We start from the raw sequence: 23,331 nt of genomic DNA on the forward strand, positions 1-23,331 counted from the left end.
CTGCATTCTTATACAAACCTTTTGTGTTCTCGCACAGAAGTGCGAAGTAGCCTGTGTTCATCAGAGTGGCTGGCCGTGGGCTTTTGTGTCAGGGAGCTGCTTTTTGCCAAAGACAAGGCAGTAACAGGACAGTTTGACCAAACAGGATTTTAGCTTTCTGTTGCAGTGAGCGGTCTGTAGGCGCTTTGCTGCAGTCCGTCAGGAGGCACCCGGCGTGCCTGTGCGCTAACACAAACAAGAATGGTGAAGCGTTGTGTATTTAACACTTTTTTCCACTGTTTTGGTTTTGTATAAAATATGTTTCCTGGTTCACAATATGTTTCCATGTGATCTCATTAACTCATGCTCTGGGGCAGTTGGAAGTTACTGTCGAAATGTGATTTTAAGTTATTTTACCAATCAGATATACTGACTGCGCTTCCTTCGACCAAAAATACCTCTCGTTTCATGTATATGAAAGTGCTGGGCAACTGAGCACGAACGTCAACAGGATCACAGCCTACGCAACAGAAACTATGTTATTTTAAATCTTTCAAAAAAAATTGGTTAAGAATTTGTCACAACAAAGCTGGATTTTTTTCCTGTTATTTTACACATCTGTTCCATTTCAAATGCAAGGGCTGCAGGGTTGGGTTCCAACAAACAACTCGTGCTCCAAAATCTACCCTGTCCTAATGATTTTGAGATAACCAGATTTGATTACCTCCTCTGTCTCTTCCTGAATATGCGGTACAATTTTCATCAAAAGCCAGCGTGCCTTGGAAAATTACTGACGCCTTTCCCTGCCTCTCTTGCATTCCCATCTCTTTGGGGCAGAGGGGAGCAGGCTCCGGCAGACTGTCAGCTGGGTGCTGTCTCCATTCCCAGGGCTTTGTAGTGGGCATCAGTCTAAAAGGGAAACCGCTTCTTTGTATTGCTTCTAAAAATGATGATGTTTTTCATTTTTTTCTGATTAAAGCTCAATCTGCTTTAAGCTTTTCAAGTCCTGGAGCAAAGGAATAATAAGAGCGTGTAACAAGTGTATAAAAATGCTTGCCTGAACAGAAACACAGTCTTTCTGTGCCGCGTGCTTCTCTTGGTTGCTTAAGAGGACTGTGATGTTGAAGGCTCAGCTCAGTCCTTGGGCTGTGGCCTTTTCGGAGCAGATTTGGGCTCCTGTATCCCCCTCAAGGGCCATGAATATGTGACCCTGTTCCTGGATGGAACAGAGTGCTGAGGATCATGAGATGGGGTGGGAGGGCAGACTCTGATGCTGCAGCTGAGGCTGAAGCTGCCCAAGGTAACTCAGGGTTATCTGTGATGCTTCAGTTGCAGCCTAGGGCCTTGTGCTAAATCTTGGGATGTAGAAAATACTTGGAGACCAAGAAGAAATTTTCAAGGGAAGCTCTGGAACAAGCCCTGAGGCAATGGGAATTGCACTTTTTCCAGACCAAAATGAGTTACCTAAATAAACCTGCATGCCTCAAAAACTACTGGAGTTAAATCGTTATGCAGAAAGTCCAGAGATGGTCTTTGTGAAATTCTGCTTTAGCTTCTAGCTCCAAGGTCTCTTTTTTCAAAAAATTTCAGTATTTATGCATTGTACTTTCTCACTCAAATGCAAGCAGCTTCTGTCTGTAGTCCATGTTTTGTTGTTAATGTAGCATATAGTTTAAAAAGAAGCACTCTACCACACAGCTTTTGTATGAACACGTGATGCTCTGTGTTTGTCAGGCCCTTGCTGTCTCAGTTGTGTTTCTTTCTCTGACATTTCTCCATCACTTCTCAGTGCTGCGTACTGCAGAATCATAGAATCGTTGGGTTGGAAAAGACCTCTTAGATTATTGAGTCCAACCATATGGGCAAAAATGTCAAAGACAAAATGGTAGTGCAGGAATGGACTTCTGCCCTCGGGTATGGGAGCAGTGCTAGTGCCTATTTTCAAAACTATAATTCCATTTTTATTGTTTTATGTGCTCATTAACGTGTCCCAAATCATCCTGTATTACAACAAAAAAGTGTAGGCACTCACAATTCCTGATTATCTTACACAGTTTGGATGCCTTCCTCTTTAGATGGTATATTTAACTAAACACAACCTGAAATTTCCTAGAGACAGTTTCTTGCACATTGAAAAGTAACTTATTATAGTTATTTCAAGTGTCATCAGTTTAACCCAAGAAGTTTATTGGCCTATAAGACTTGGCTTTTCATTTAATGTAGTGTTTCTTGGGGGGAGGGGAAAAAGAAATGGTTGGGTTTGTTAGTGGGACGTATGGCATGTTTGAGGTCTGCCACACCAAAAGGAGCTTCCAGGAATTGGTGCCTAGTTCCAGGTGGGTCATAAAGGCTCCCTACTGTATTTTCTTGTACAGTTTATTTTTTTTTAACCATTGAAAGCTAGATTTTCTTTAGCTGCAGTCTCTTTTTAGTCTCAAATATATATATATCTGTTCTTGATGACACAGAGAGAGTAATGTAGTTTTACATATTGAGGCTGTAGTTAGCACCCAGAGAATGTGTGGCTGGATACCTGTCTCCCAGTTGCAAAAGACTGTTTGGCTTTTATCTGCACCAATGGACTTCGTTTTTCTAGATTTTTTTTGATTCTGCTTTTGTGACTGTGACAGTATTAAACTCAAGCATGCAAAAAATGCTTATCAAAGGCCCAAACCTTGATTTCCTTCAAAATTGTGATTTTAAAATGTTGCATGTTTTTTCCTTCTTTCTTCTGATTTGTGGACCTTTCAGATGCTCTAGATTCTCTTTTTTTTTCTTTTAATAGATGTTTTGTTCCAGATCATGAGAAAGAGGACAACCTCTTTGTTGAGTTGAGTTGAAGGGAGAAGTTGAGTTTCTCAAGAAATAGAGGTTTTCTGAAGGTGGAAAATGGCACCAGCTATCTTAAGATGAGAAAATCACTGGTGCGGCAGCACTGGATTTGCTGACCTATGTGTTTATGGCAAACTTGTAAGTTTATGGCAAGCAAGAGGAAGTTCCTTAGACAAAGCAAAGGCATAGCTGCCTGGGCAAGACCCAGTGGAATGGGAACTTGTGGCTGTGTGTCGGTGATCATCTCCTGGGACTCATTAGTGTTAATTGAGGGATGGCTCTAATGTATTTCTCTCCCTACTATATTTATGCTGGATGGAGATACTTATATGCTTCAACAAATCTGGTTTGCCACCATGTAGTGGCGGCTTTTGGTTACATTAGATTGCTATACCATAAGGCTGAGGACTGCTTGGAAGCCTATCTCAGTTAACTGATTTTTATTTATTTGTTTGTTTGTTTGTTTGTTTGTTTTAATCCTCCCCACGTTTCCTCCCAGCTGGTTTTCAGCTCATTCAAATGCCTCTGTGAGCATCTTATTAATGGCCTTCCTTCACTAGCTCATTTTAGCACCATGTGATTCTAAATTCAGAACAAGCAGAGATGTGATGCCAGCCACTTGTTCCCTCCGTTCTCACAGGCAGTTTTTTGTTCTTTCACTAAGCCAACAAATGCAAAATTTCCCTCCTAATCAATCTCTGAATGTGGAATTTCAGGATTGTGTTAAATATTATCTGGGAATATGATGATCACTTGCATTTTTAGACTTAAGCGTGAGGAATCCCAGTGCACCACATGCACTCCACGCAGGAGCTGCTTACTCCACATGCCAGCAAAATACAGCCAAGTCTGGGGTGGGACGCAACATCTATTTTAACAGCTCGCAGACAGATTGCTCAATTGTCAGACAGGAAATTAAAAAAAGAGAAAGAGAGAAAAATCCACCCACGCTAGCTCATAGGTGAAATACAAAGCAGGTATATTTTTCTGACCACAATCTAGTTGATAGACATATAAGCATCTTCATTGTTTTCTTACCCTTCCAAAAACACACAAGAAACTTCAGCAGACATCTGCTTTGATGTGAGACAGGGGCAATAAATAATAAATTGTAACCATATTTGTATTTAGTGCACAGTTGGAGCAGGGCAAGCTAACAGCCTGGTAAAAGTTTCAGCAGCCCTGTGGTTTCTCTAGTTAATGTGTTTGTTTCCAGAGGAACACTCCTTGTTAGAAAAAAGAAGTAGTGCAGGGCACCCAGTCTCAACCACAGTGCTTTTAAGTCACTTACCATCCTGCTCTTCCAGGCAGTGGCTTATGCTGCTGTCAGGCAGCTATCTGGGAGAGATGACTCCATGCTGTGGTACTTGGCCAACGAGCAGCGTTTGTCCCTGTGTGAGACAGTTGTTCTGACACACAGCAGCCTAGTTAAGGACAAACATGTTTGCAAATCTCTTTTCAAGTGGCCTTGGGTATCTAGTAGCTTAGAAAGTGTAATGATAATTTAATTTTCAAATGCACGGCAGTCATGTGACAATGGGGCTTAAAGACCTTTGCAAAGTTTAGTAGTAGTTTTGGCTTTGTTTCCTCCCGGTATATATTCCAGTGTCCCCAGTGTCCTGTTTAGTATCTTTCTTCCCCCCCCCCCCCCCCCCCCCTTTTGTGACTTGATAAATCTTTCTGCTAAAGGCAGAAGTCAGCCAGACTGGATAATCTGTTTTTGATTTAATCATATTGTGTATCTGGTGTATGCAAAATAAATCACTATTCATCTGTTTTGTAATCTGATTTATGTAGGATGGGCTTACATAGAGTGAGTTTTCTGCAGTCGGACACCAGGTTTTGTGAAGCTGCATTGAAACAACCGCTCTTCACTAGAGCGTTTAGGAGGACTACAGTGAGATTTATTACAGTGTAGAAAGGAATAGGTCGGGTTTTCAGTTGGTGGAAAATTCGATCTGAGGGAAATACACCAATGTGTATTTGATAGGAAGACTGCATGAAGACCTTTTATTTCTCTTCTTGACCTCCACATGATGCTGGCTAGATCAAGTAGTTTGGGCCTTTGCAAATTGATAAGGTTTCCTTGCAGCAACCAGATTTGATGTTACCACTACACCATTTGCTTGGTGTCTTTTTCCTTTAACCACATTCAGCTGCAGGAAATTAAGTGCATGATGAAGATAACCTAACATAGGAAATAGCTCTGACAGCCCCAGCCCATGACACTGTTAAATGCATCACTCTGCTTCCTTTATCAGGAAAACTGCCATTAATTGTCAATTTATAATTGGGCAGGTGTTATTTCAGAATTTTGGTGATAGATTGCAGGCAAATAGCAAACTGTATTTTTATTTTCAGGTTTTATTTGAGAACATGAATTTTACAACTTAATTATATTGACATTTCCAGGTGCTGATTTGAAAGGGGGTTGTGTAGGTTTTGTTTTTTTTTTAAAAAAAAAAAAAGGTGTGAGTAGTTACAGAACTGTTACTTCCAGGTATCTTAAAAAAAATTCACTTGAGGGCTACAAGCTGCTGGTCAGGTTTGTCTTTTTTAATTGAGTGTTAAAAATTCCTAATCTGATAGATGTTGTGGCCTCAGAAAAAAAGAAGATCCATCAACGCAGAATTTACTTAAAACCAGAAACATCTGTTTAAAAATGTGTGCTGATCATCACCAGGAGAGACACAGCTGTTTTGCTCTGCTCTTTTGTCATTTATCATTAGTCAAATATGGTTTATCCAGAAATTTTTTTGAGACTTTTTCAGACTAAAGTATGTGTGGCTAACATGCTAGGCAAAGAACAGTGACTATATACAATGGCGAATTGTCTGTGTTTTTTTTGTCATCTCTTTGCATGACTGTCTAATAGCTGAAGCACTTCTTGCCTGCAAGGTGGGCCTTGGCCATTTTGTGTCGAAGCTTACACAGGAGCTCAGAGGATGTAGTGTCCTGACTCTAGCCAAGGCTGGGGCTCCTGTGCTTGGGGGACAGTGACTAAACTCAGGATTTGTCCCTGGATCTTGCCTTTGCAGAGGGTGCCTTGCTATGTCCTGCTGGCCCCAGATATTCATGAAAGCTGGGAGCCCTCACAGAATCATTACAGTTGGAAAAGACTTCTAAGATCATCAGGTTCAACCATCAACACAACACCGATATGCCTACTAAACCATGTCCCAAAATGCCACTTCTACATGTTTTTTGAACACCCTCAGGGATAGTGACAGAGGCAACACTTTTCTTTTGGACAAGCTCCCATTTGAGCTGAGCTGGGAGCTGTATGGCTAATTTCTTCTCTCCCTCTCTGTTATTTTTGATGATGCTCTGCATCGTGAGGGCTGGAGTACAGAGTAGCTGGAAGTGTGAAGCCTGTGACTTGCCAGCAAGCCGTGCTAGGGTAGCAAAGGATGCCCAGGAAGTGAGAGTGGTCCTGGTCCTCATCCAAGACTGAGACTCAGTGGCTCCAGCTGGTCGCTGTAATACATTTAGTGCCTGTCTAGAGGCATTCAACTCACAGAGCTCAAATTGGCAAATTTATAAGCAATGAAGAAGTATAATGTAGATAAACTTAGCACACCCTGAAGTCTATATGCACATGTGCACTAGCAGGTAGGAGTTAAATATGCCAGTGATAAAGGGCTGGATTTAGAAAAAAAGAAAAGGCAAGGCAAAACAAAAAAAAGTCCCTGGTGTAAGTGGTTAAGGTCTCTAAGGTCTTCATTGCCCTGTAATATATGCATCCAGTGTAGAAGCTCTTTTGCGTCCTTTCCCTCCCAGCCAGCTCATTTCAGCCATGATTCACACCACTCAGACTCTCCTTGCCCCAGGGCTCTAGCAGCGATTCAGGGAACCAGTAAGTCCTCAGTGGCCAGCCTTCTCGCAGGCTGGGGTGGGAGCTGATGAGCCCTTCAGCTTCCTCATCTGCAGGTAGCCCCAGCCTGTGGCAACAACAAAAGGGTTGAGAACCATGGTTGTCTGCTTGCTAGTTGTCTTCTCTGGCCTGATGGGAGAGGTAGTCAAATTTGGTGTATTAGGACAATGTTGCAGTTGTGCCATTTAACTATATGTAAAGTCCTTTGAAAGAACATCTGGTAGGAGGATTCGCCAAAGGAGGGAATATACGCTAGGCTTAAGATTAGTATTTGCATCATGAAGCTTTTAGCTTTGATTTTAAGATCAATAAATTTGTCTCAGGCCAAACACTGTTTCAACAGTCATTATTTGTTTCTTTCTCTATTTTTTTACCCCAAAGCACCAACTTGGCATTTCTTACAGCTGAGCTCTCCTAACTATTTTTAAGTGTGTTTTTACATTAGAAGTGGTTTCTAAGAATGACACTTCCTCACCATTGCATGCTGTTGGTTCTGCTTGTTTGTGTGATAGTAATGAGTCCTTAATATTTCAGTTAATTGCAGAGTCAATACAGGGCCGGAAGAGCGAGCAGGATTTATCTTCTAGCTTGTGTATCATTGTTAGTAGGATTTGTAAGCAAGTTCTGTCTTCAGAGCTTGTTTCTGTGCAGTGCGTGAACCAGAAAGAAGCCAGCATTACTTTGAGACTCTTTGAGACTCTGATGTGTTTTGTGTTGGGAAAGAAGCTAGGAAATGACGTTTTTTTTCTTCTTTCCTCACCCTGAAAACTGAGCAAATTTGTTGAAATCCATTAGATTCATTAAATGCAGAATTCCTACAGAGCTGGTTTGGCATTCACTTCCACAGCAGAAATCCTCCTCCTTAAATTCCTCTGCGTCTTTCTGCCTACCTTTCTCTTTTTGGTTCAAGAATTAGTATATTAAGATACTTGTAATCTGTATCTTAGTGTTTTTCCATTTTGTTTACAAACAGGATAACATCTGGGCCATCAGGTATGCTCAGCTCATAAATCTTCATAAAGTAACCTTTACATTCTAAATTACTTATGTTGTGGCATTACCCATATTGATGAAATTTTAAATGTAACATGGTGAAGGATGAACTGCGAAACGTGGTCTCTAAAGTAATAGTACTGGATGCTTCTGGTTTGTGATACTGTACTTGATATTAATTTTTAATACATTTTCCTTTCCATTATAGCCCATCCCTGCCTGCCCTTGATTGGCAGCTGCCATCACACTCAGGACCTTATGAACTGCGTATTGAAGTGCAGCCGAAATCCCACCACCGAGCTCATTACGAGACAGAAGGCAGTCGAGGGGCTGTGAAGGCATCTGCAGGAGGCCACCCCATTGTTCAGGTATCAAAATATATAATGAGAGGCACAAGTTTTTTATTTTGGTGTTCTGTGGTGAGCACCCTTTCTTCTCCAACCCCAAAAAGTGATGGGAGATTTTTCCGGTGCTCAAAGATCACTGTGTGTGAGTGCACATCAGAGTGTGTTTTAAACCAAGTCTTTATTAAAAACAAGAGCATCCACTTGCTCTTAGCAGGATGAACACGGCACAGGCAGTGACCGTGGACCGATCTGCACAGTCAGATTCCAGACATGCAGCGTGTACTCAACTCAGCTGGTAACGTGCCTCAGTATTCTTAGTCCTTAACTTGTGGTTGGATTAATTAGAGCTGTGAACACTTGTCAGAGGGCAGAGCCGTAGCAGTAATGTGGAAGAATGTTGCTGGTTTGGATGTTGCAGTGAATGCTGAGCAAAGTAAGGCTTTTTGAGTTTCTTCTATTTAGTTTCTTAAATCCTTCCAGCCACTCTTGAAAACATCTGAGGTCTGAATCTAGTTTCATGAATGCTACTGAACTCTTCGATTACTGTATGTAAAGCATTTAATGTAACAACACTGTAAACTGACCCTTAAATTCATTTATATGACTAGTCTCATTCATTTTTAATGACTTTTCTCAGGAGTGCAAAGAACAACATTTAGTTGTTTAAACAAAAGCAGAAAAAAGTAGTAGGAGAGAGGCAACTATGCCTGTCCTTCCTCAGCTGCTGCTTTCTTACCCAGAAGTTAAAATTTAAGTGCCTTCTGTTGGGGTTGTGACCTCCTGTGCAGCATAGCCCAGGTTTTATCACTGTCCAAATGCCACACGACCCACGCGCGTCAGGATACTGTCTGTGAGAGAGAGGCAGGTGCTGCCACCGTGTTCACGCTGCTTGGGTTTATGCCACAATGCTGCAGTGGCTTGTCAAAAGACTGGATGGTGTACAGACCACACGTGCAGGACTCATGTGTGTTTGTTTATCTGCTGCAAAACTGTGTTAGCAAACACGTCGTTCAAAGGAATGAAGCAAGTTTGAGATGACATTGGGCAGGGAATTCCACTACAGAAATTGTGTGCTGCTGTGGCAGCTGAAAAAGGAAAGTGATGGGAGTTGTCAGTGGCAAACACAGTTTGCTCTTCGGCTCTGCCAAGCTCATCAGTGGCATGGGATTATGGAAGTTATCTGTTGAAAGACGAAAGGTTTTAGCAGAACATTTGTGAATGATATTAAAGAGGGGTTTGTGGCAGACGCACTTGGTGACAATTAATACTTAGTCTGTTTGTGGCTTGATGCAAGGAGACGTAAATGGGGAGGCATCAATTCACCGTGGCCAGCCTGGCATTTAAAGTTTTGTACGTGCTTTTTTGAAAGACTGAATGTGATGCCAATATTTAATTGGACTAAATGCATCCAGACTTTTCCCTGTCCTGGTCTGTCATGGGGGAGCGTGCTACTTCCAAACACAAACAAGGAGAGGAAATTGCAGAAGGGCATGAAGAGAGAGAGGAGGAAGCAGCTAGTTCTAGCCCTGTCAACTGGCTCTACCGGTTTAATAAAGATTAATGTATTTTTCAGTCCCTTTACTACAACCTGAACATCCTTTTTTCCAAAATGAATAGAAATATAAAGCACTTCTCCACGCTGACATTACCATCCCAGCCATAGTTACCTGTTTGAGGAAATACTTAAAAGCTTCTGACTTAGGCCAGAGTTGGATGGATGCGTGGTACTTTCAAACCCAAAAGAAAATACTTATAAATACTTTTTATAAGGGAAATAGTAAGTGCTATTATAAGTAAAGAAGTACTTGAAATGAAAATACTTATAAATAAATTAAAATAGGAGGAGGATATCTAGGGAATAACTTCTGTTAAAGTGACTGACAAAAGCTGTAAAATGCATCTCTGAATCAATGTATTTCCAGATGTTGCAGGTGTTTGGATCGGGTTTGATTCATTCCACTGTGTTATACAGAAAGGAACCCAAACTTTAAATTTCACACCCAGATAAAAGCTGAAACAGTATCTGAGTGTCTTCAGGTGCACTACTCTGTTATGTCATTTTTTTGCCCTGTGTGTGCAGCTCTTTCTTATGTTGCTGCTTAAATTTTACTTTTGTCCAAGGTCTTTATCTTCAACAAGAGGAGAATATGGAAGAGGTGTATTCCTCTCTTGTCTGTGTCAAACCCCCTCTGACTGGTATCCTGCTCCCCAAATCTGAATCAAAGGTTTCTGAGGCAAGCATGCTGGATGAGGAGAGGCATGGTGTAGGAAGGCAGGAGTCTTTCATGGGTGTGATATGAATTCCAGTGTTGGAGACCACTTTTTTTCCATGGCGCTAGTAGCTCCTGCAGGCTGTTGACTTTTCTCTGTAGCTGGGGAGGGCTGCATATAAAGCTAAAGAGCTTTGCACTGGGACACAGCGGCATGCTCAGTGCCTGCCAGTGTATGATGTTCCTCTCCTCTGCAAACCTGAGCCTGGGAAAGGGCAGGAAGTGCTGAGCATGATGCGCTGCCATGGGAGTTTACACTCACACACAGAAGGGGTAAGACTGGTGGGTGGTGGCAGCTGCTTATGGCTGCAGAGTCTTGCCCAGACCTGGTGCTGGAAGGTGCCACTCACTCCTTATTATCTCTCCATCATCTGCGTCCCCAGTGTATTTCTTGCCAGCAGGATTTCCTATGGATTTCCTTCTGTGGGACGGCTGCACCCTCTCTTCTGCACTTAGGAATGATACAGTTGTGAGCTCTTTAGAATGCCTCTGAGGGCTAATGAGCCCAGTAACACAATATTTCTCTCTCACTATTTGCCTTTGCCTGCTTGTTTTTTTGGCTGCTGTAGCAGCCCCAAGCTATTGCTGTTCTCAGTTGCTAAACACTTTGAGAGTGGGATGAACCGGCGCACCTAGACAGCTAAAAATGCTGCAGAAGATTGGCAAGTAAGTAGTGCTGGGGATTGGTGCTTGTGAGCTCACAGCTGGCATCAGCTTTTACCCCTTGGCTTGGAGAAGTGTTTTGTGAGTTGTCGTTGCTTTGGTGATTTCTGACTGGGGTACTCGCCACTCTGAGTCAGTACGAGGCCAGTGTCCCAACTGGCATCAGGTGTTAAAAAGCTGCATGCCATACCAGGTGAAGCTGAAACCCAGGACCACTTCAGCGAGCAAAATTATGCCTGTTAGCATCCTTCTGGCACCTCCATGTTTGCAGGAGTTCAAGACTACGGTGAGGATTTGTCTGAATGGAGCAAGATGAAGCAAATGGGGGCTTTAGGATACCCACGGATTCAAATAGCTACAGCCATATTTTAAGCAAGATGAATTTAATTCAATGTTTTACATCCAAAATGTCTTAAAAACATCCTCCGTTTGGACCTATCTCCCATTCTTCATTTTAAAAGTGGTGATGAGGAGTTGTGCAAGATGGGGGTTACATTCCAGGCAGTGATGGCTCGGTTTCAGCTGCAGGTAAGTTTTCTGGCAGATAAAAGTTTGAGATCCACAGGGAGGGATGACACTGGATTATAAATATGTGGTCTATAGATATCCTAATTAATAACTCATCTTCAGAGTAAGCCAAGCACTTTGGCTGCCTGAGAAGGAATTTTTACAAGCAGGGTGTGGTGTATCTGTGAGATAAAATCTGAATACTCAAGAATGTTTAATTAAAGGATATGATTTACTCCCATAGAAGACTGGACTAGAAGGTGAAAGAAAATATTCAAATGCACAGAATAGTCTAGGTAAGCATTTTAAAAAGTCATGATTATTACTCATTTTTTTTTGATGCAACATAGGCTAGGAATTTTCTTCAAGATCGCTCTTGACGTGAGGTATGTAAATCCATTAGAAAAAGGGGATAAAAGGAGTGTAGGGGGGGTTCGGTTTTTTTTATCGAAGTAAGAGTACTAGCCAGAATTTGTTTTCTTCTTGGAAAAATAAGTCAATATTGAAGATACAGTGAATGCTGCCTTGCTTTTCACTGTATTGCTTGGTAGAGGTTGTCTGTGGCTTTTGCACTTAAATACAGAATTTGATCGGAGCCTGTGAACAGATGAATAGTCTGAGCTGCTTCATTTTACAGGCAAAACACCATGATTTGTCTGCTGATTTCTATAGTCAAAATGTTGTCTGTGCCAGGAGACTTGCCCACAATAGTTGGCTTGTGTCATTTCTCAGCGAGATCTCAACAGGCACTTTGGTTCTGATTTTGAAAGGCCTTGAGGCATATGTTGGGATTTTTAAATCTGTTTATGAGTAACAAGTGTTAAACTCTTCTCTAAAGCAATCACTCTCTCAGTACTTTTGTACATCTCCGCATCACCATGATTAGGCACCGACATCCCTCTGAGCTATTAGTGCACCCTGGTAATAGGTGGAGCATGTTATAATTTGCTTCTCATAGATCAGCTGATATTGTTGCTTTTGGATAATGAGCTCAAGTAGTCCAGGTCAAGGTGCTGGCCACTGCAGGTATCTGTCAAGAGTCCTTTCATATTCTGGACCCAAGTTCTATGAATAACTTTTGCAGACCTCTTGGGGAATAGAAGTTTGTTGATCAAACTATTGTAACTTCAGAGGGCGGTAGTTGGTCTAGCTCGGGTTGTGGCTTTATGTTTTAATATCACAGTCTCATAGAACACTTCTCTGGCACTTGGCTTTGGAAATATTTGATAGCATGAGGTAATAGGGTTGTGCAGTCACACAGAAGGCTAGGTGGAAAGAAGAGAAAAATGAAGAGCTAGAGGAAAAGCTTGGAAGGAGGTTTGCAGCATTGATGACAGGAAGGAGATGAAGGGATAAGGAAGCTGAGAGGAAGGCTCTTCCAGTCAGAGTGGGCCAAGTTCTTTGCAGCACTGCTTCTTGGTGCTGCATAACATGAGTGAGCCTGTGGTTAATTTTTAAATGTGTAAGTGTATCTAAGTGCTTTTCTTGGTAGGGGTCCCCCGTGCTGTGAGTTTGTTTTAAACAACAGGGCTGCCATCATTGCTGAGTGAGTCAAGGGAAATTGAAGGAAAACAGTCCAGCTCATGGCCATCTGACACCTGACCAAGAGGAGAGGATATGGAAAAAATCGTGCTAGCCTCTTTGCCCTTCCCTCTCTGGGTCTGTCAGAGGAGGGAGCGTATTCTTTGTTAGTAAGCAGTGATTCAGTTTTTCATGCTAGAGTGGACTTCCTCTCTGTGCTGCTCTTAACTTCTTTTTAGAAGACCGCATCACGCTTTTATCCAGATGGAGATATAATCCTTTCTTATGGTGAGGTTATAAAGACATTGGCAAGCACCTGTTAGCCAGGTTGCAATTAATAGCACAAAGCCATGCAACCATACAACAAATCGGAGAGGGAGCTTATATTTTATAGCCTTGTTTTAGACAGCCGGTATTTCTCAAGAATAAAGCTAAGCTGCATGGCTTTCTCACTTTTTGCATCTGTACAGTTAAAGCTAACCTCACACTAGCAGAAAGATAATCAAAACTGAAAAGTAGAATGCTTTGGCAGATGTTTTAAGGTTGCTATTGCTTCTGTAAATCCACCAAATGGAAGAAAGCCTATTGAAAGCTTTTTGTCATGGTTTTTCATCATTAGAAGATTGTATTTTGGGAAGGGGGGAGTTAGTTACTCTTTTTTGTTATTTCACATGAAATTGTTCCCATAGGGTAGCTCACAAGCACAGCTGTATAGGTAGCTTATGGCTTCCCTGAGAAGGGCCAAGTCCAGAAGGGAGTTGTTCTGGACAGCATGCTTCTGTCAGCCAGTGAAGATTTCATGACTCTGAAAATACAACTTCAGCTCTGATTTATGAACAGTCTTGGAGGTAGGCTTCTGCTGTTCTGGACAACTGCCCTTTCCAAATGAAAAACAAAGTATTTTTTACCAGCCAGCACTTGGGGGATGCACTCTGCTTTCCTTTAAAAATGATACCTTGCCTCACGGGTGCTGCAGTACATATCCAGGTTGCTACGATGCCAAGATATTCAGTCTTGCTTTCCAGCCCGCCGGATTTAGCCCAGCATCCTAGGTTTGCCTTCATTTGGGATTCACTGGCTGCCAGCAAAGCAGAAGGTAGTGGTGGCCTTGAGGTAGACGGAGATGGAAAGCGTTTCTACTCCTCCATCATTGCTGCTTCTGGTCCCATGGGAGAGGGGATGATGATACCAGCTCCCTGTTGATATCCAGCCTCTGCCCTGGCCTTTCCCGGTTTCCTTTCTGCCTCATCCTGTGTGACAAGGGAGTTGGTAGCATTGCTCTTGCTGTGTGGGCTATCTTCTATCTGTCTTCTGGTGGTGGTTCATAATGCAATGGCCATACCATCATCATTTCACGATACCTCTTGTACACAGCTGAGTGGTTGTTTTCCATTATGGTTGGATATAGGAAGGAAGCAGAGGAGTCATCTTTATCTCCACCATTGGTCATAGAACCATACTTTCTGCTTCCTTTGTCAGGCTGGTTTGGGGCGCCAGCAGCACACACACCCTGAGTGTCTAGAAACCATGCCATAGAAGTGTCTCTATGACCAAGACAGACAGAACATAAATGTAGTGGTCTTCCTTCTCTTATTCCTCATTTACTTTGTCCTCAGGTTTCATGCTGCATCCGTTCACTGGGTGAAATGTTTGCAGCAGTTTTTTCTGTATGTTGTCTAAAGGGAGATTCATCAGTCTTTTGGAAACATACCTCAAAAACATGTATGTCACTGCTGTCTAGGGAGGAATCGGGACTCACCTTTAACTATTCAAATGCGATACTGTTCTTGACATTTGCATCTCTTTTGTCCCCAACTTAATATTGCATCACTCCTGCTAAAAGTTTCAGACACCATGTCTCTTACTCTGTCTCCAAATTTTCTTTCTAGAAGTTGCCATTTCCCTTTCCTGCCAGTGGTCAGGCCCCAAGCAAGATAAGAAAAATCCCCCTTGCCTTGTTTTTTCTACATAACAAAATAAAGTACAAGTTTGTCTGTGGGCCCTGGGAGTGTTTATCAGTGGGTGGTGTTCAACAAAAACAGAAACAAAAAATCTAACATGATCAGCAGTTGAATAGGTGATTTCTTTGCAGCAGTGTGCAAGGAAAATACCTGCACAAGCCACAGCAGCCTTGTAAAGGTGTTCATGATGCTGCTAGTGAAGCTGCTGCAAATGTGCTTATGGCACTAAATGTTCCCAATTCCTTCTTTTGTACTCTCTGTTGAGATGTGCTAGAGCTCAGGACCCTGTAGTGTGATCTGTTCTCTCTCGTGTTTATGGTTAAAAAAAAGTATTAGAAAGAAATGTTCTGCTTAAATGATGCAAGAAGAGAAAAAACACATCCAGAGAGATTCCTGAGGGTTTTAGCACACTTGAAAGCTTCAAAAATGATCATAATGTAAAATCAAAAACTGGCAATTGCTTGGTTCATACTCTAATAGATCTTTGTCATTTGGGAATGCTATTTGAATGCCTGAGGTATTCTTGTTAAAAAATAGCCCCTGCATCTCCATAGTGATTGCTTTATCACATGGACAGTTGTTAGTGGTGATTTTTTTCTCAGTAAATTTGTGGTAGATGCACCCTTCCACTGCAAATGCATGCATCAGTGACAACACGTAGAAGTGATGAGAGTCACAAAACCAGAGGGCCATGGTTCTGCAGACCTCTCTGAGCTTCATCAGCTCTTCTTCTGGCCTCCTAGAGCCCAAGAAGGAGCTGCAGACACTTCTGGTTAGCCTAAAGAGGCTTCCAGTAGTGCTATGAAAGGGCACTCACTTTTCTAAGGAAAGGTACAGCATGAGTAGACCTTTTGCTTGCCTCAAATTACCAGACATTAAAAAAAAACCCCAAAACAACAAACCACACCACATTCTAAGCAGTATAGGGACACTGCTGAAGTCAGGATAGCTTGCTTAGTTCAAACACATGCTTAGGAGTTTCCTCACTTAGTCGATTCAGCTGCTTTTAAGAAAATAAGACTTGTGGCTTGAGAACTGGGTTTAAGATGGCTTCACAAGGAGGTTCAGGTGATACGTGAGGCTGTGGTCTGGGTGTAAGCCGTGGTTGTTACTTGACTTAGTTTTGGTTGTCGTTAAGAAGATCTACACCAAAGTTACCAATGAGCAAATCTGCTCCAGACTTGTCAGATTATTGCACGTTGACGTGCACCCAGGAGCTGAAATGAAACACGGTTAAAATTAAAATGCAGCTTTACCAAAAGCCAGATGCTTCATTATGAGCTGTGCTAACTTACCTGCCAAATACTGCTAACCTACATGAGGCAGGCCATTAATTTTTTACAAGTCTGCTTCAGCAACTAGACATCTGTCGTCTGTTCCTAAGAGTAATATCTCAGGGCAGATGATTTTGGTTTTTTTTTTCTTTTGCTTCTTGGTACTCCAAATTACATAAAACATATATATGATGAAAATTATATTGTGTGCATTCTGTATGAAGATATACTGGAAGCCAGTCAGATCACTTTCCCACCTATGTAACTCCATTAGATTCTGCTTTTATACTTTCTAATTTTTATATGTAAGAAGAGTAAAAAAGTCACATCTCTAACATACCTAATAATGTGCAATGTCAGTATCTGTGGTTATAATATAGATTTTCCATTTTAATCAGTCATTGTTCCAACTAACAGACTGAATAAGTGGAAAATATGGTGTCAAATTACTCAGTTGCACTCTCAAAGTACGTTACAGCTTTCATTATGAGCAGGGGCTTATCATTTCTTCCCTTGTGAGGAACAGCTCAAAATCTTCTTTGATACGTGCTGTGAAAGGGAGGTGATCCATTAAAGCATCTGTCATATACATACACGTAAGTAAAGTATATTGCAGGCGATAAGTACAGCAAAATCAAATAAACTTTCTCCTCCTTCCACATGTCTCAGACATAATTTAGCAGGAGTTGCATATTTTCACTGAAACAGTTAAAACATGCTGGTGATCAATTTACTTGCACGTGGTAAAAATAATACAGGTTGCAGACAGATTGGTAATACAGTTTTTAAACACCTGTTTTTAATGTTTCAGTAACCAATAAAGTGGAGAAACTCCTGCTTTTGGTTTGTGTGCAGACATTATGTACATTGGGATTTAAAAGTCTACTGCCTAGGTTTCAAATGCAGCCCTGTTCAAAGCCGTAAACACTTGCAGGCACAGCGTGGGTAGGTTTTTGGAAGTTCCTTGGCATTTCAGTTACAGACACCAAAGTCCTGCTCAAATGGGGTTTGCTGTTTGAGGCACTGATACCATGGTGTTAACTGTCAAATGGGAATCCTGGCAAAAACCTGTAATCCTCACCAGAAAAGGAGCTCCTCCCCTGCCACTTGCAATCCTGCTCATGTAAAAGTATTGCTGGTCCAGTCCTATGTAATGTACAGGAAAAAGTGTAAAAGAGGTTTAGCAAAGTGTTCTTTCTATTACAGTGCAACAGAGCATTTAAGTACATCCTTAAATTTTCATGAAGTGGGATTAAATGTTGAACGTGTGCTTGTTTTGTACCAAGCAAGGATACATTGATGAACTGGCAATTAATGTGTCATTTACTGTCATTCCTCTGCCTATGCCTTCAGCCCCTTTGATTTTGGAATCCCTTAAAATGATTGCATCTTCTTTCTGTTCAGCCACCATTGTGCCTGCCCATATCTGATGGGTATGTGGTGCCTGTGCCTCTGAAGCTTTTACTAGATGTCTTGAAAGCAAGTTAGGCATAATAATGCTAGAGCTAAGCTTCCCATCACTGTGCAAAATCTTGCCATTATTTTCCTCTTTCTTTGGACAAACTGTACCTTTATTCATGTCATTTAAGTCTGTAATTTAGACTGGCCACTGAAGTCTGCTATATTTAGCCAGTTCCTGTGCCTGTGCCTGCATCAAAATAGCAGTACCAGCGTATCATGTGTGTTCTGCGCAGGACATAAAATCCTGTATTTGCTGTACTTAATAAGCTGCACGTTGCCATTCCCTAGTCTTTCTGCTGGTGAAAGGTCAGTGGCCGGCATTTGAAAAGCTTGCAGCATATCATTGCTGTACAAATGATGAGGGAGCAGGTACCCTCAGCAATTTTGTTTGATAACACAAAACCAAGAGGAGTGGCTGATGCACCGGAAGGCTATGCTGGCATTTGGAAAGATCTGGATACACTGGAAAGGTGGGCAGAGGAACCTAATGAAGTTCAGAAAAGGCAAGTATAGGGTTCTACACCTCGGGAGAAATAACCCCCTGCACCAGTACAGGTGAGGGGTTGACCAGCTAGAAGGCAGCTCTGTGGAGAAGGATCTGGGAATCCTAGTAGGTATCAACTGAACCATGAGCCAGCAATGTGCCCTCATAGCCAAGAAGGCCAGTGGTATCCTGGGGTACATTAAGAAGAGTGTGGCCAGCAGTTTGAGGGAGGTTATCCTGCCCCTCGACTTTGCCCTGGTGAGGCCACATCTGGTGTCCTGTGTTCAGTTCTGGGCTCCCCAGTTCAAGAAAGACAAGGAACCACTAGAGAGTCCAGCAAAGTGCCACAAAGATGATTAGGGGACTGGAGCATCTCTTATGAGGAGAGAATGAGTGAGCTCTGCCTGTTTAGCCTAGAGAAGAGAGGACTGAAAGGGGACCTTATCAATGCTTATGGGTTCAGGAGGATGGGGCCAGACACTTCTCAACAGTGCCCAGTGACGGGACAAGGGGCTACTGGTACAAACTGGATCACAGGAAGTTCCACCTTAACATGAGGAAAAACTTTACTGTGAGAGTGACAGAGCACTGGAACAGGCTGCCCAGGGAGCCTGTTGTGGAGTGTCCTCTGGAGATGTTCAAAGCCTGCTGTAGGTACACCTGCTTTGGCAGGGTGGTTGGACATCACCAGAGGTCCCTTCCAACCCCTACCATTCTGTGATTCCGTGAAATAGGTAAATAGCTAGAAGGGAGTGAGTTGGCTCATGCTTTGTTTCTGGATGGCTGCCATTTGTGAAGACTGAGTACAGCTCAGGCATAAAGAGTTAGTGATGAGTTGTTATCCCAGTCTTAGCATCTTCACCTGGGGCTGCTTCTTGGGTTTAGCGCTGCAAGGAGAGACCTGAGCCCATGATGGTTGTGATATGTCAGGATTAAGAAGCTCAAATATGGCTTGCACAGTGTTGCTTGTGCTTGCCTTGGGGCCAGGACTCACAGTGCCATGACTTTCCTCTGTGTGTATGCAGGGATGTAATGCTTTGCTTATGAGCATGAGATGGAGAAGGGATGTGAATGCCTGTTTTGGATGAGACTGGCCACTGCCAAACGTGCACAGGCACCTGAGGCAGCAAGTACCGGTGGGGCCCTGGATGGGGCCATGGGGTGACTGGGCAGGTGCTTGTGTGGGTGCTGAGGTCCCATTGCCACCCACCTGCCCCCAGATCTTGGTCTGCATGTTGTTGTTATGATTGCTATGGAAATAATTTCAATATGTTTTGTAGATCTGAGATGCTACGTCTTGCATTGTTTGGCTGGAAAGCTGCCTGACTGGTTTTGGAGGGTGGCTGTACATGCACAAACAGCTGTTTTTTTTCATGGTGGAAAGTAGGAGATTCACAGCATGGTTTTAATTAGAGTTGTGCATTTAGTCTTTCACTGCAGAGTGTTCTTTACTTGAAAGGTAATTTAATTTTCTTTGTTTTGGAAGATTTTCTTGCTTGTCTGTGGGAACTGTCATTATTTACTGTGCCTCATTGTGCTTTGTGCATAGCTTTGATTGTAAGCAGAGTCAAACCCAAAAATTTCCCTGGGCGGTATTATTTTCCACCTGCTGTGGCTTTTAATATAGTCTCACTGCTGTAAGTGTACCAAGTGCCTGCATTTTAGGAGAAAAACCCTGTAGAAAATTGTCAAAGCATGCAGTGTTAGATTCACCCATAAAACTCTCATTGACTCGAAGAGGAATAACACATCTAAAAGTTGTGAAGTGCTGAAGAAGTGTGTCTGCTATGATTTGGGTTGTTTTTTTGTCTTGGAGAAGTTCACAGAGGATCATCCTTGATGAAAAAAAGGCAAACTCCCCCAAAATCCTGCCACATTTTACAGAACTTTCTATTAAGGTCTTTTAACGCCTCTTGTGCCTGTGGAGAGTGTTTGTCTGGTTGGAACACATTAGAGGATGGAGCAGTTGTGTTTATGTGTGTAACAATATTTAGATAGTGCCTGTCCTCTGAGAATAAAGAAAAGCTTTATGTATTTACATTAAATATGTAAATTTCTGCCTATATATGCAGGAATTCATAAATTGGCTTTGAATGTGCAGCTTTTATGCATCAATAATCCTTAATAATCCTGCAATGATTTTCCAAATGTCTTTCAAATTCATTTTCAACCACTTCTCTTGCAATTATGTTGTTTTCATTATGTGCATCTTACGCACTGTAGCTCTTATTCCACAATAATGTAATATTACTCAATATAGACTCAAATATCATTACTGAACAGAGGTTATAGAGTATTATTGGCTACAAAATGGCATACAGTTACAGAATTTTACACAACCTCTCCCTGTAGCTGCAAACATTAGCTGCCAGGGACAAACAAATTTAGACCGCAGTTTGCAGGCACATGTGTTAGCATCTAGGTACGCAAGTAATCTCAAGCACATGTCCTGAAGACATCAAAGCCTCATTTTCTAATCCCTCCCAGTTGTGAGGAGAACCTTAAAATATGTGAATTTACTTAGCCCAATGCTGACTGCAAGAGTTGAAGTTCAGGCAGGTTGGAGAGGTTTCACAAAGAGACTGACAGTGTAGTGGTATAAATGAAGACCCTGAAACGCCCAAACTGATTTTACGTGGGTAGTTGCCCTAATCACAAGGCAGCTTTAGCCTAGAAGCCTAGCTGTAATAGCAGATGTTTTTACGAGTGTAAGCATTCTTCTGTTACTTCAGTCTTGTGTAAAGTAATGTAAGTAAAATGAAGAAAAATGTGATGAAATTTGGCCTTTAGCCTCTCATATCTCCAATTATTTGTGAATGATCTTTTCCTTTCTTGTGTTAGAAAGGTATGTAATACATGTTTGAATTTAATATAAAAATGAACATTATCAAGAATAGTGCTTGGGATTGTATTTTTGTTATGATTTTATCATACATTCAAATTTTGAAACCACAGCAACAGCAAGGCCACCCAAAATGTACCTGCCTCTGCTCCAGAATTTCCTGTATGCTCCAGAGCTGAGGTCAAGAGCGCTGCTGGGACTGTGGCGACTGAATGAGTTGCTCTTTGCTGCACCTCTCCCCTGAGGGAGGAAAGGGTCGTTAGTCCCATCTCAGGCATGTGGAAGCCAACAGGGGAGGGAGGCTGCAGGTGGAACTGGTTAAGTGTCTTGTCTCCCAGCCGTGACCGCTGCTGCCGCTGGCTCTAGATCCAGGGTATGTCAAACACCCAAAATCAGGGTGGAGGAGTTGAAGTGCTGAAACTAAGCTGAGGTGCAGCTGATTTTAACCTTTTCCTTTGGCATTGCAAAGCGTTGCAAAGTTCAAGCTGATGGTCTCCTACCCCTGCTGTGAAAAGCTGTGGGTGTCTGTCTGAAACACATGAGGGTGAAGTGCAATCATTGTGTCTGCAGCGGGCTCTGTTGCCCTTGAGGTCTTGTTACAGAATTTCTGCTCTGTGTCTCTGGGCAAAGGTAGTGTGCCTTTCTTGCAGCAGTGCCCTGAGTTTGTGGCACACTTGTGCTTTGAACTGTGTCCTCATCCCATTGCAGAGGTAACACTACATTTTGGGTTTATTTGGCTGACTGTAGATGTATGCAACTGAGCTTATTGCTTTAGTTTCCCCCTGTAATCAGTCCGCACTGGTGTGGACATCTGAAGCAGCTCTGGTAAGTCACACCTTCAGAGTGCATGTCTCATTTGGCTGGCTGCGAAGGCAGCCAAGGTGACAACTGTGTTAGGTGGTGTGGATCACTTGGCTTTTCCCTGTTTTGTTTTTTTTTTATTTGATGTGTTGTATATGCTTATGTGTTGCTGGGCCCAGCAGGTGTTAAGATCTTACCGGTTCACCAGGACCAAGGTTCACTTCTTGGGTTAGATACACTAATAAGGCTTGAGTATGATGGGGAGGAGCTGTGCCTTTCAAGATTGGCGTTCCTATATCTGATTTGGGTCTTCACCCATGCCAGAGCCTCATGTTTGAATAGGTTGATATAGATGTTGTCTCGGTTTGGGTATAAAAACATGTTTTGATCACCAGTACTCATCACACGACTCGTCGCAGGAGAAAGTGTTGCCTTCTGCACCCTCCTTAAATCACAAATGTGCACGGATGTCCTGCTATACCCACTGTAGCTACATGCCATACATATGCAGCAGCAGATAACATACTCTGTAAAGCTTTTCTTGGCAAGTTCTGCCATTAACAGTTGCAACAATTTTTTTGGCCATCTTACTAGCTTTAAAAGGGGTTGTGGTATTAGCTTGTCAGTATTGGGATGAAATTTAGTGCAACAGCTGTTGCTAAATAATATTACTTAATGTGGCAATATTTAGAATGATCATCTGAAAATAGTCCATATACATCGAGAAAGCTTATTCAAGAGATTTGCATGCTTATTTAATTTACTTGCTGTTTGAGATCACAGGCCTTTCAGTTCATTTTAGTCCTGTGGCCTATTGGACCGAGCTGCTCACATTATACTTGTTGGTCAGAGTCTGCACTTTTTGGTAAAACAAGTGACATCAACCAACCACATCACCATTGTTCTCAAACACCTCACAGTCTGGAATCCAATCTCTCTGTATTTTTCATTTTAATCAGACTGTCTTGGAGGTCAAAACATTGAAGCCGACCTATGAGATATACCTGACCTATTTTTATTGCTGCATTAAGATGCTTTCCATGGAAGGCATGCTGTCAGATAAAGCCGCAGCGTAATTGGAGATGCAGGATCAAAGGTGGCTTGTGGAAGGGGAGTAGAAACAGAAGTGTGTAGGGACCTGGCAAAACACACTGCCCTTCTCTGCTCTGAGACAGGAGTCACAAATAATTTGTTTATATTAATTGTTTGCATGTGATGACAGCACTTTCTGGGCTTGAAACCATGGAAGCAGAACTTGTCTTGAGGAACATACACATGCAGACAGCACCTTTCTGACTCCAAAGAGCAAGGGAGTTGCGTTAACCTGTTTAATTCCCCAAGGAATGCAGGTGTAAATTGCACAAAGATTGGAATCAAAGGGCTGGGAAGTGCTGTGTTTTCCATAGGGAAGAAAGGGCTACCCAGCCACATGGCACAATTACTGGCTTTTATTTTATAAGAAGGCTGAAGCATAGATTAATAAAACATAGAGCAGGCTGGAAATATGTAAAAACATTTTATG

General features: G+C 42.2%; 1 protein-coding gene across 7 annotated transcripts in view; it reads left to right on the forward strand.

Moving 5' to 3' along the window:
• Positions 1-23,331, forward strand: part of NFATC1 (nuclear factor of activated T cells 1) — a 115,414-nt gene that overhangs the window by 11,664 nt on the left and 80,419 nt on the right. For all 7 annotated transcript variants that reach the window (XM_054059042.1, XM_054059044.1, XM_054059047.1 and 4 more), the window contains exon 3: positions 7,887-8,046. In XM_054059042.1, the coding sequence (XP_053915017.1) occupies positions 7,887-8,046 (160 nt within the window). The remainder of the gene's footprint in view (positions 1-7,886; positions 8,047-23,331) is intronic.

Source organism: Cuculus canorus, chromosome 2 (genome assembly GCF_017976375.1).
Source record: "Cuculus canorus isolate bCucCan1 chromosome 2, bCucCan1.pri, whole genome shotgun sequence".
NCBI classification, from domain to species: Eukaryota; Metazoa; Chordata; class Aves; order Cuculiformes; family Cuculidae; genus Cuculus; species Cuculus canorus.